This window comes from Hipposideros armiger, unplaced genomic scaffold (assembly GCF_001890085.2).
Source record: "Hipposideros armiger isolate ML-2016 unplaced genomic scaffold, ASM189008v1 scaffold_640, whole genome shotgun sequence".
Taxonomy (NCBI): Eukaryota; Metazoa; Chordata; class Mammalia; order Chiroptera; family Hipposideridae; genus Hipposideros; species Hipposideros armiger.
In genome coordinates this window covers 441,366-453,781 of record NW_017731990.1, presented here as the reverse complement: position 1 = coordinate 453,781, position 12,416 = coordinate 441,366, and the positions used below count along the sequence as shown (strand labels likewise).

Below are 12,416 nucleotides of genomic sequence, written 5' to 3'. Positions count from 1 at the left end.
GCCGACACACCGCGCGGCCCGGGAGGCAGCGCCGGACCCGGAACGCGGGACGCGGCCCCGACCCGCGCGCGGCCGCCGCCCGAGCCGCGGCACACGGACCCGCGCACAATTCCCGGAAACCCGGCTACCTGAGCGCCCGCAGCCTGGCATACACAACACGGAGCGTACATCCATGTTTACACAAGGCCAGAATCATTTACGCAGACACTTCAGGGAAGGACCCTTGCGCGCACAAGTACAGGCACGTACAGCCCACAAGCAAACAGCCACACATAGGGACAGTGGGACACGCGTGGAGTCCCAAGTCCCGTGCAAGGAATCCCAGACGGACACACACCCCCCCGCACGACTTGCCTGAGGAAAGTTCCAGGATCTGATTTGAATCACTGCCCAGCCCTCCCCCTCTGCCCCCCCCCTCACCCAACGCCTGCTGAGGGGAACAGAAGGGTCCAGCCTGTTCCTATTAAAAGAAAAAGGGGGTGGGGGTGGTGCGGATTTTGAAAGTTTTCTTTTTTTAAAGAAATTTCTCAAGGGATTTCCTTCCCTCCTCTCCTCTTCCTCTCTTCCTCCCATTCCTCTCCCCCCACAACTCTCCCCCCTTCTTTCCCCCTCCCGGTCCCTATGAGTCAAACTTCAGCAATGTGCCCAGTGTCTCCCAGTGCATTACAGCGGATCACAGAAATGTTCCAGTCTGTGAGTCGGAATGCAGCCGCCTCCAGCCCTCCCTCGGCTAATAAGCTCAGCTCGGGGCCGGTTGTGCGCAGCAGCTCTTTTTACCCCCACCCCCACCCCCGGGCCGCCCCCCCAGCCCTCTTAGCAGGAGGAGGTCAGATTCAGGGGTCAAGGGCTGAGGACCTCCCCAGTCTGCTTCCCGGCCTAGCCTATCAGCCTTGTCGCCTCTGGCAATGTTCTGGGTCAGAGACACACAGGCTCCTGGGAAGGGGAGAGGTCCACGACCTGAAACACTCGGCTCTCCTGTGGTGTGAAGCGTCACCACTGGAAGGCAGGGCTCAGCTTCCATCTGACCCCATCCTCCCTCCATCCTAGGAACCCTAAGAGTGTCAGAGTTCTACAGAAGGAGAAACTGAGGCAGAGCCATGTCAGGTGGGAAAGGAGTCCACAGTGGCCTAGAAGGGCGTGGCCACAGCAAGGTCCAACTTCTCACCACAGGCCCTCGGTTCCCCACTTGCTGCTACCTGCGATTTCTAGCAGCTGACTTCCCACTGCAGTCCCCTTCCATGTCCCAGAGCTCACTCCGCAGGCGCTGAGTGCAGTTGATAACTTATCCTCACAAAGTTCTTTCCTGGCATCCAAGCCCTCCTGCAACATGGCACCACACCACACACACCTCTCTCTTTTTCCACTGTTCTGCCCAGTGCCTCCTGGTACTTAGTGCTCAGTAATGTTAGTTGCTATGATTACTATTATTATTTCAGCCAAAGTGGGCTGCTGACTGCTTCTCATCATGTCCTCATTCTTTCCCACCCCCTTACCTGGGCTCATTGTGTTTCCTCCAGTAATGAATGTCCTTGCAGTCCCTTTCTCCTCCTGTTAAAATCTTTCCAAGCCTCAAGGCCAGCAGTTCTCAACCTGTGGGTCACAACCCCTTTGGGGGTCGAACGACCCTTTCACAGGGGTCACCTAAGACCATCGGAAAACAAAAAGATATTTACATGACGATTCATAACAGTTGCAAAATTACAGTTATAGAGTAGCAAAGAAAATAATTTTATGGTTGGGGGGTCACACAACATGAGGAACTGTATTAAGGGGTCGCGGCATTAGGAAGGTTGAGAACCGCTGCTCAAGGCTATACCACCTTCTCCAGGAGCCTTTCCCTGATTCCTGTAGCCAGAAGGATTCTTTCTTTCCGTTAAAGGAACTCACCCCATGTTGTCAGTCTTTCTCTGCACATTGACCTTCATCCACCAATTCTACTTGTCTCTACTTTCCTGCTTCCCAAGAATGTTCAAGAGTGGACATCCCTGAGCCCAGCTACTGCCTTAGTCATGGCTGCATTTCTTATAGTGTCTTGCTAAGTGCCTCGCACAGAATTCAAGCTCCCTATGGATTATTTGCTAGACACCTCCAATATACCCTTTTCCCCATGACTCCCCATGCTGACTTTGCAAGACACACGTTCTTCTACCTCAGGTGTGTTCTTCCCAGCCTTCATGTCCAAACCAGATCACCCACCTTCCAAATCCCTCCTCCATGCCACAGCATCCAGAAAAGTTGCTTGGTTCCTTCAGACCCCAGCCTCTCACCTGCTATCTCTCTCCTTTAGCCCCCCTCCCCCCAATGCCCATTCCTAATCCTCCCAGGACTCCTGGAGTTATTTTTGGAGTGAAATCAGGCCCTTGTTTGCTCATTTCTACCATGTGCATCATTCATGTATTTGTTTGTGAGCTTTCTTTTTCTTTTTGACCTAATTACTGAGTTCTGAAAGATTTGAGCAAAAAAGTTATCTCCCCCTGCCTTTCCCCATGGTACCCAGCACATGGCTTTGTTCACACACCAGGACTCCCTGTTCCCAAAGCATAGACAGAGAGACAGATAGCCTGTGAGACCTCCATCTGGGAAGCTGCACTGTGCCCCTTCCTCCCTTGCCAGCTTTTTTTTTACCACTCCTTCACCACCACCACCCTCATGGCAGAGCCTTAAGATAGTTTCTAAGTCACACGTCCCTTGCTGTGATACGTTAGAGAATCTTCAGGAACCCTAAGAGACATACGGCAGAAAAGTGCAGGTTACCTCCCTCTCCTCTACCCTGGTTACCATGGGAAGTTTTTTTTTTTAAGGCGCTTGAGTCCAAGCCTCTCACAGACTGTTCAGCTAAGCACCTAGCAGAAGACATTAGCCCCACAGGACCTGCCTGTCTCCCCAGAGTCTTCCCAGAGTTTCTGGCCAGTACAAAGCCTGAGGGCATCCTCTTCTGCTTCTCTTTGGGGTTCTGGGGCCTACTTGACCTTCTCTTTCTCTTTCTCCTTTCTTCCCTTACTTAGGTATTTTCTTGTTGAATACCATGTAGCAGCCCTATACTAACCCCTTGGCAAACATTAGGTCATTTATTCTTTTTTTTTCTTTTTTTTAAATTTTATTGGGGAACAGCCGTGGTCATTGCCTTCATGCCTCAATGGCATAGTTGACTCTTTTAGGGAGGGCGCAGCTCACTGTGGCCCATGCGGGGATCGAACTAGCAACCTTGTTGTTATCAGCACCACGCTCTAACCAACTGAGCTGACCAGTCACCCCCAGATCATTTATTCTTAACAATGATCCTTGTTATGCTCACAATTAAAGTATGGCCCATAAAGGTTAAGAAACCTGACCAAAGTTATACCACTGGTAAGTGATGGGGCCATTCATTCATTCAACAAATATTATTGGGTGCCATCTTGTGCCAGGATTCAAAGCTCCAGAAAGTGATCTCATCTAAACCTCAGAGCTCTGAGGTCACTCCTGTCCCAACTTTCTAGATGTGGTAGCCAAAGCCACAATCCCTCCCTGAGCCTATACTTTCCACATACAAAGCCAATCAGAAAGCGTTCAGTCCTCAAGGCCCGGTGAGATCTCGGAGGACAGCCATTTCATTGGGTTGAATTGGATCTTGCATTCCAGTTTCTGAGCCTGGGATCAAATGCCAATTCACAGGATTTTGGACTTGCAAATTAATAGGGGAGGTAGGTCCCCAACTTCAAATAAAGGGCTTCAATAAAGGGTTTCGCGGGCCGGCCGAGTGGCTCAGTTGGTTAAGAGCTCACTCAAGAGTTTGAGCTCTGAGCAGCAGTGGTTCGATTCCCAGCCTGAGCTGAGCAGCCGCTGAGCTGCCAAAAGGTGGCAGGATGGCTCAGCTAAAAAAAAAAAAAAAGGTTCCGTGGGACCAGATATATAATAAGTGGAAGAAAGAAGGAAGGACTGAAGGAAAGGGAAGGGGAGGAGAGGGAGAGAGGGAAGGAAGGAAGGAAGGGAGGAAGAAAGGGAGGAAAGGATGGAGGGAGAGAAGATAATTAGGATTTATTGAATATCCCCTTTGTATCATATGCTGTTCAAGGCCCTTTCACTTATATCTCATTATTATCCCCATTGTTTTAGTGAGTAAACTAAAGCTCAGAAAGACAAAATGATTTGCTCAAGGCCATAGAGCCAGTGAGTGACTTAATCCAGAGTGTGTCTGATTCAGAGCCTGTGTAATTTCTTCTACAACAGCAGTTCAAAACGATGGAGGTGCTGCTGCCAGGTCTCCTACAACAGCGTAAACCTGGTTATTTGAGGTCCCAGCTGACCTATGTGGGATATTCTAGATACCAAGTTTTCTCCCTCACTGATCCCAGCCCTGTGGTCTCATCTCTGGTTTCCACCTTTCTCTGTTGTACTGCACAGGCAGGATTAGGGGAACTAGGATTGAGGGGAGTTGTGTGGCTTTGGGGTGCAGCCAGGCAAACCTCTATCCAGAATTTCAGGATCTGAGAGAAGTGATACATCTTCCTGGGCCAGAATTGGATGGATAAATCAGGAAGAGGGTTGGGTATGGGCTATAGGTCCACATGGCTCTGGTTGGGAGGTGAGATGACCGTGGGGACTAGGGCAGGTGGAGAGAACTAAGCAAGTCCCTTCCCCCGAACCCCTACCTCCCGCCAGTGTCAACAAAGGTAATGTGGTTTCCCTTGTGGTCTGTCGCCCTAGACACCTGCAGTTCTGAGTATATGTGTATGTGTCTGTATACCAACAATGCCGTGGGGGGCACCCAAGGAGAAAGCAGTGGGACAGGATGGGGAGGGGCAGGAAGCCAGAGACAGGGTCTCCTCAATCCCAGTACAAAGAAGGCACAACGAATTCACAAGATGGCAGAGGTCACCCCCTTGATGACTCCAGGTGCCCAGCTGGGAACATAAGGAGAGAGCTCAAAGGCATTGTGGGTATCAGGGCCCTGGGCTGGGGCTGGGAGTCAGGGAACTTGAGTTCTAGGCTGGTTCTACCATTAACTTCCTGGGTCACACCTTTCTAAGTCTCAGTTTCCTGCTCTGTAAAATAGCAATAACTTGGCTACCTACCTCAAGCAGATGTTGAGTTGGTGTGTGGAGAGGGATGGACAGCAGCAACACAGCCAGTGTCCAGATGCAGGGGGAGGCCTCTGAGTAGGCAGGACAGTCAGCAGGGACCCGGGCTGGTCTGAGATCATATGAATAATATATGCAAAAGTTTGGACCACTGTGAGTTTTGGAATTATTGTCCTGATAGCCTAAAAAATATTACAGTTGCTTACTCTAGCCCTGGATACAACACCCCCACACACCCACCCCCACAGTGTGGATAAAGAACATTAAAGGCAAAAACAAAAACACAGCCTCTGCCCTCATATAGATCACAGTGTGTTGAGGAAACAAAATAAACACATAGAACACTTGAAAGCCTCTTGGGAAGCCAACTATTTAAAAAATCTCACTATTTGTGTGATCTTGGCCACGTCACAGCCTCGCTGGGCCTCAGTTTTCTCATCTGTCAAATGAGGGAGCTGGTTTCAATCATCTCTACTTCTTTTTCAAAGTCTAAAGCGGTTTTCTGGTTCTGTTATCCCAGGTATAGGTGGGTACTCAGCAGAGAGGAAAGACCTGAGCAGACCCTGGCCTGAATGAAGCAAGCGAGTGTTGAGCTGGGTTTTTCAGGAGCCCAGAAATGTGAAACAGTGTGGGGGGAGGGGGTGACATTCCAAGTAGGGAGAAAGGCACTTGCAAGGGCGAGGCAAGGAAGCAGAAAGGTGGCAAACAGATTAGCAGGCTCAGGAATGAGGTTAGTGAGGATTGAGGGAGCCTGGGGAGGAAGTCGGGCTGGAGGAGGAGAAGGGGGCAGTCCCTAGGGCTGAGGCAGCTGAGACATGAAAGTAGGGGAGGAACATGGGTGGGAAGACACTCTGTCAGTCCCAGAGGTTGGTGCCAAAGCCCATCCAGCCGAACTCCACCCAGGAGAGAGGGAAAGAAAGGGTCCCTTGCCAAGAGGTCCCACCCACCAGGGAAGGCCCATTCCTCCCGTTTCTTCTCTCCCAGTCGACCCCCAATCTGGAGGTAAGCGAGGGCCCCCTGAAACCAGAGCCTCATTAATGATGGAAACAAACAAATGGGAGTACTGCCATCTCCCTTCATAACAATAATGCCAGCGGCAAAATAATAATAATAATAATAATAATAATAATAGTGATGAGGAGGATGAAATAAACTGCCCCTCACTTGCCCTCTGATGAAACCTCACAGCACCAAAACATCTTGATATGGCCATTCCATGTGCTAGCATCTTTGCTCCCAAGAGCTGCAAGTGATTTATAAGATTATCTAGTCTCTAGGATCCCCCAAAGCCGACATTATATCAAAATCCCTTTGAAGAACCTGTGAGAACAGATTCCTGGGCCCCCTCGCAGAACTGATCAGATTCTTTCGGGTTGGGGGTACCCAGTAACCTGCAGCTCCCACCATTCTAAAGTGTGGTTAGGTTTGGGACACTCTGACCTAATCCAAACCACTCCTTTTACAGATGAAGAAACTGAGGACCCAAGGGGGAAATAACTTGCCAGAGATGACATGGTTAACAAGTGATGGGGAGCAGGCAAAAAATCCAGGCGCCCCAGCTTCTAGGTCAGCGTTCCTTCTACAGCCCGCGCTGCCCAGCCCCAGAGATGCCTGTGCCAGCAGAGATTATGGTCAGGGAGGCAGCCACTGGGCCATACTCTAATCGTGAGTAAGAAGAAATTCGTCCAAGTTGCAAAACGTTTTTCTGCAGCCAGTTCTAATGGATGCCTGCAGGGATGCGGTGGTCCATCCACTGGTGGGCCTGGGGCTTTGGCCTTGCTACATGCCCCCAGCAGGACCCTCCGTAGCCTCGGTGGCTATATTGGCTGGAGGGCAGGGTTCCACCTTGTTACAAATCTCAATGGTTTCTCTTTGGGGGAATTTACCTCCAGCCTGGAATCTCCAGGTAAAACGTTGAGGAGGTCCTGCCCTAAGGAAACCCACCTCTCTTCCCCAGGAGTGTCTTTTAGGGTGGGTTTGGACTATGCCCCTGCATGTCAGGGGTGTGGAGGCAGGAAAGGAGCAATGAGCCGAGGTGAGGGTGCAGTGGGGTGAGGGTGGTTACACAGGGGGGTGAGTGGTAGTGTCCTTACTAAGACCTTCAAGTACCCCACCCACATATGATCACCACTGCACTCTGTTTCATGGAGTATAATTTCTTATTTATTGAGTATCTACTCTGTGCCAGGTTCTTGGGCACAGAGGCAAAAGAAGCCACAGTTCTTATCATGGAGAAATTCATCTCCTGGAGAGCAGGATACAGCCGAAGAAAATAGCCTGGAGTGGAGAGAACTGTCAGACTAGGGGCTCCAACAATCCGAGCTGCAAAGGAGACGCTGGGTTCACAGTCACAGAAGTTCCATGTTGGAAGGGACTTAACGGATCACCCGGTCCTTGTAGGCTGGGGCAGTGGTCCTGCTCTGACCTGCCCCCTCTGTGCCTGGAATGGTGATTCTATCACTCCAGTTTGGCCTGAGCGGCTAGGGCTAGGAGGGCATCGGAGGCAGAGACACCACCACTCTCCCTTTGGGCAGACCCTGAGGATGGGCTCCACACTTCCCTATCCTGAGCTTTTAAGGAACCGTTTAAAAACCTGTAGAGGAATGGCTAAAGGGAGGCGGCATTGTATTGTAGTTCAAAGCGAGAATTTGGAGTCAGGGCTGCTCTGGTTTGTCGCTTAACCACTGCGTGATCTCCAGCATGTTAGTTGACGTCTCAGAGGCTGGGTTCCCTCATCTGCAAACTGGGGTATGCAGTGCCTGCCATATTAGGGTTGTTGTGAGAACTCCTGAGATCAGGACGTGAAGTGCTCAGCACGGAGCCTGACGCACATTGGGCCCTGTTAGGGCTAGAGCATGATGCTGACATTAGTAATAAAAGACAGTGTCCTGTCTCTTCAGTCCCTCTGAGCCACAGGCGTCCCCTACAAATTCAGTCTCAGTGATAGACCTAATTTATACAAACGGGTCTCTAGCCCAAGCTGACTCCTCTGGGGTGTGCAGGGTGGTTTGGCTGGGCTATGGGAATGGGACGCTATCAGGAACCTTCCTCACCTCCCAAGGTGCTCTGGTGTTGTCTGAGTTGCCTCAGAGTTGAGAGGAGCCTGGATGTGGCTGGCTGCAGGGAATGCCCAAACCGACTGCAGAAAGGGCCTCGCCTCCTCTCCCCAATCTTGGCAATGCACATCTGGAGTGATCTGCACATCTGGCTGCATCCCTGGGGCAATGGCCACAGCTGCTGACATTTGAGGGAGGAGAGATCTAGCTCCTCAGCCAGAGCCTGGGGGGCTATAAATAACTGGCTAAGAGGACCTAGGGGAGGAGGTTGACCTTTGAGGGGGGGGGGTGCAGGAGCGGCTGGTGACTTCCCCCACCCCCTTGGGTCCAGAGCCAGGGTTTTAGCAAAACAGGAAGAGGCAGCAGCAGCTGCTGGGAAAGGAGGAGTGGCTCCCCTTCCCCCTCTTGCCTGGGGCCTTCGGATCCCAGCCAGGACCTGGGAGAGGTGGAGTCATCCAGGCGGGAGAGGGCGGGGCAGACCCAGGCAGGCTGTGGCCCCACCGGTGCCCTCCTATGGCTCTGCTGGGGCACTGGCAAGGGAGAGAGAGGTAGAGAAGGGCAGCCCTGCGGTCTGTGCCCGCCCTCCTGGCTCCCTCTGTTCCCTTTCTGTTCCCCTATCAGTGGGACAACAGGAAGAACAGGCATTAGAAATGGAGCGTAAAATATACCTGCTGACCCAGCCAATGTACCTAGAGGCCCAGGATGGCAGTCAAGCCTGCCTTCCTTCCTCATCCCCTCCCGGATCACAGGTGGGCTGAGCCTGAGCCCAGGTGTGTGGGAAAAAGGATACTAGACAGGAGGAAGGACGCCTCTGGGCTTCTGGATAAGGACCCAGGGCCTGGCCCCACTGAACGATGGAGAACTTGTCCATGAACTACGGCAGTGAGGAGATCCAAAGCTCTGGGGTGACTCTGGGTGACTGTTTTTCTGGAGTAACGGGGCATCCATGGGGTCAGACTCTGGAGAGCCAAGCCCCAGCTCATCAGGCCTCGTGAAGTCCAGGGTTAAAGGAGCACCCCAGGAAGCGTTGCCTTGCCTGGGCCAAGGGGCCACTGAGCATCTGTCCTGCAGTGTCTGACTGGTTGGTGACATCTCCAGAGGGGCCTGTATCTGTATCTGTCATAACCCATTATTTGCCTCTCAGCTGGGAGCCCTGTGTTTTGCCTGCAGAGATGGTTTAAACCAGCGCAGTTCAATAGAAACAGAATATGGGCCACATATGTAACTGCATTTTCTTTTTTAAAAAAGTAAAAATAGATAATGAAGTTCATTTTAATAGTATATTTATTGAACCTAATACATGCAAAATATTATCATTTCATCATATAATAATTTAAAAAAAGACCAATATTTTACGTCCTTTTCTTCATACTAGATCTTTGAAATCCAGTTTGGATTTTACACTTGTAGCACATTTCAACTCTGACTAGCCATATTTCACGTGATCAGTAGCACACGTGGCTAGCGGATACTGTAGTGAGAAGCACAGGCTTAGACGACTTGTAGCGTAACTTCTTCAGCCCTTCCAGTCCCTTGCTGGGGAAGAGGCTCAGAAGGGGAGGAGGAGGCCAGTGAGGTCAATGTTAAGCGTTACTTTGCTCTAGGAGGATGGCCACCTACTTTGGCTTTCAAGCATCTATCTCTAGACCTGGAACCAGTCCTGGTATACAGGCAAGCAGGGAAACTGAGTCACAGAGCATCACCTTAGACAACTGGTCTTCTCCTCTTCCTCTAAGTCGAAGGTTGGTAGAACCTCATTTCTTTTTCAGGAGTGCTGCCTGTACCCTCCTCCTTCCCCTTCCAAACACAGCCCCAAACCCAAAGGTACTGGGGCAGCAGAGCTAGGGAATATGGGAGAAGAAGCAAATTTGGAGGGAAATACAGGGTCAAGCTGTGAACATGTGGAGGTGAAGTGCTAGTGGAACAATCGGGAGGAGGGGTTGTGTGGACAGTTCTCTGGAGCTTTCACTAGGAGGACCAAGACAAATAAAGATCTGAGATCATCTGGGGATGACCGGTTAGCTCAGTTGGTTAGAGCGTGGTGCTGATAACACCAAGGTTGCCAGTTCGATCCCCGCATGAGCCACTGTGAGCTGCACCCTCCTTAAAAAGAGTCAACTATGCCATTGTAGCATGAAAGCAATGTGTAACCAATGACCATGGCTGTTCCCCAATAAAAAAATTAAAAAAAAAAAAAAGACCTGGGATCATCAGTAAGAGCTGGAGTCGTAGGTAGGAGTGGGTGAGACCAACAGACCAGGGAAGAAGAGAAGAGAGGAGAGAAATAAAGAGAACCCAGAAGCAGGTTAAATGCAGACACTTGAGACAAGAAAGATTTGGGTGGACAGAGGGGTGGCAGCCCACGAAGGAGGCTGAGAGGGAGCAGTCAGAGATTTCAGTGAAGTTAAGAGGTAGTGCCATGTCTGAATCCAAAGTGGGAAAGAGTGTCAAGAAGGAAAGATTTGTGCTCAATGGCAATCGACGATGCTTTAAAATAATTTGTATAGAGAGAGCGCACGCAAATTGATAAAACACACAAAAACAGTGGTAGACTAAAAATCAAAGCACAAATATGGCTCTTCAGGGAAAGCTGGTAAGCAAAGGTAGGGAAATGTTCAAAGTAATGCCAATCAAAACAAGGTAAAGGTAGACGCCACTTTCAAACATTAGTGAGAGTGTGGTGAAATGCACATGTTGTTGGTGTAAGCTCTTTTGAAATCGATTTGGCAATATATGGTAAGAGCTATAAAATGTTTTTACCCTTTGGCTCCATAACCCCACCCAATATACCCTAAATGAGGTTTCTACAGCCAAAATTTAGGGAGAGGGGAGTGCAACATCACGATGTCCACCACCACATTATTTGTAATATGGAATAATACAAATTGTAGAAACAATTTGAACACCGACAATGGAAAATTGTAAAGTAAATTATATTTCCACTTAATAGAAAATGATGAAGCTGTGAAAAAGATGTATATGGATGCAACATAGCATCACAGAAGAATATAGATGAGTGCATGCCCTGTGACGGCAACTGTATTTTTAAAACAAAACAAAACAACATAAGCATAGAGAAAAAGATCCAGGAAATTCGTGCAATAGGTAATGATTATGTAAGGTGGTATGAGTATACACATTTTTCTAGTTATTTAATAATTGTCAACATTGTAAAGAGCTGTGGAGAGTGGGTATGAGGGCTTACCAGAAGTCTCGAGTGGGCTACAAGGAGAACCCTGACAATTTCATGGAGGTTGTGAATTCATTCATATAGCAGGTATAGGTCTTTACTGGGCTCCATCCATGTACCAGGCACTGTCACTGGGGTATTATTAGCTCAGCCCTGTCCTGATGGAAAAAATCCAGATTTTCTTTCTGGGTTCCAGGGGTGTCCTGTCCCCTGGAAACTCCTGGAGTTCCACTGGCTCCTATGCCACTGCTGGGGGCAAGACCTTATCTTGGGCCTGGAGAGACAGCCCCCAGGGAGGATCCAGGGAGGTCAAGAGCAAGGGAAAGTGTGTGGGTAGCAGTGGCCTTAGTGAGGTTAGAGGAAGGTTGAGGGGATCACCAAGGAGCTTAGGGGATGTGAGGGCTGCTCTGCCCTGGGGGAGGGGTTCACAGGCTGTGGTCAGCCACCTGCCATTTCACATCACCCCGAGGGCAGGGCGACATGAGATGTAAGTGGGCCATCACCTCCACCGCCCCCCACAGGAACTCTACCTGGGCCCCCACCTACAGGCACCATCCGGCCTAGGCAGCCTCCTGCTCCCCCCCCCCCCCCACAACTCTCTTCCTACAATGACACACTAAGGCCTTGAAATAACACATCTTTATTTACGCCATCATTTCCACATAATTTGCCTATGATTCATTTGTTGTCAAGAGGCATTAAAACCTCCAGCCCCAGCTCCCAGGCACCCACCTGGCCCTGCCCCCTCCCTCCTGTGTCCCACCACGCCCCTTCCCATTGTGTCTTGCCCAGCTCTTACCCTCATCTCTGCTTCCTGAACCCAGCAGGCCCCCGTCTCAACATCCCTTCCTCCACTAGCACCCCCACCTCCAGCTCCTCCCTGCTTGGCCTGTGTTGAGGAGTGGGAGGCAGGCACTGGGGCTGTGAATGGCCCAGATCACATCCACCTGCTTCGTCACCCAGACTCTGGCCTGAGGAAGGCCTCTGGCCCTAGGACTCGGGATGACTTCCCATAAGCAGAAAGCCCCGGAAAAGGGAAGAAGCCTCATTTTGCCTAGAAGCAGGAAGCTGTGGAACCTCCAGCCTCAGAGGCAGCCCCTTTCTGCGAAC

At 50.6% G+C, this 12,416-nt stretch overlaps 1 protein-coding gene and 1 long non-coding RNA gene across 6 annotated transcripts in view; one reads left to right on the top strand and one right to left on the bottom strand.

The window, feature by feature from the left end:
* The window catches only part of HDAC7 (histone deacetylase 7), a 39,769-nt gene extending 38,251 nt beyond the window's left edge, over positions 1–1,518 (bottom strand). For 2 of the 3 annotated variants that reach the window (XM_019625833.1, XM_019625837.1), the window contains exon 1: positions 129–189. In XM_019625833.1, coding sequence (XP_019481378.1) covers positions 129–174 — 46 coding nt within the window. In that variant the 5' untranslated portion in view covers positions 175–189. Of the gene's footprint in view, positions 1–128; positions 190–1,493 lie in introns of those variants that run through there. The other variant, XM_019625832.1, reaches the window with a different exon arrangement.
* LOC109372519 (uncharacterized) overlaps positions 1–12,416 on the top strand; it is a 22,724-nt gene that overhangs the window by 6,364 nt on the left and 3,944 nt on the right. For all 3 annotated transcript variants that reach the window (XR_002122061.1, XR_002122060.1, XR_002122059.1), the window contains one exon: positions 6,526–6,725. This is a non-coding gene — a long non-coding RNA (uncharacterized LOC109372519). The remainder of the gene's footprint in view (positions 1–6,525; positions 6,726–12,416) is intronic.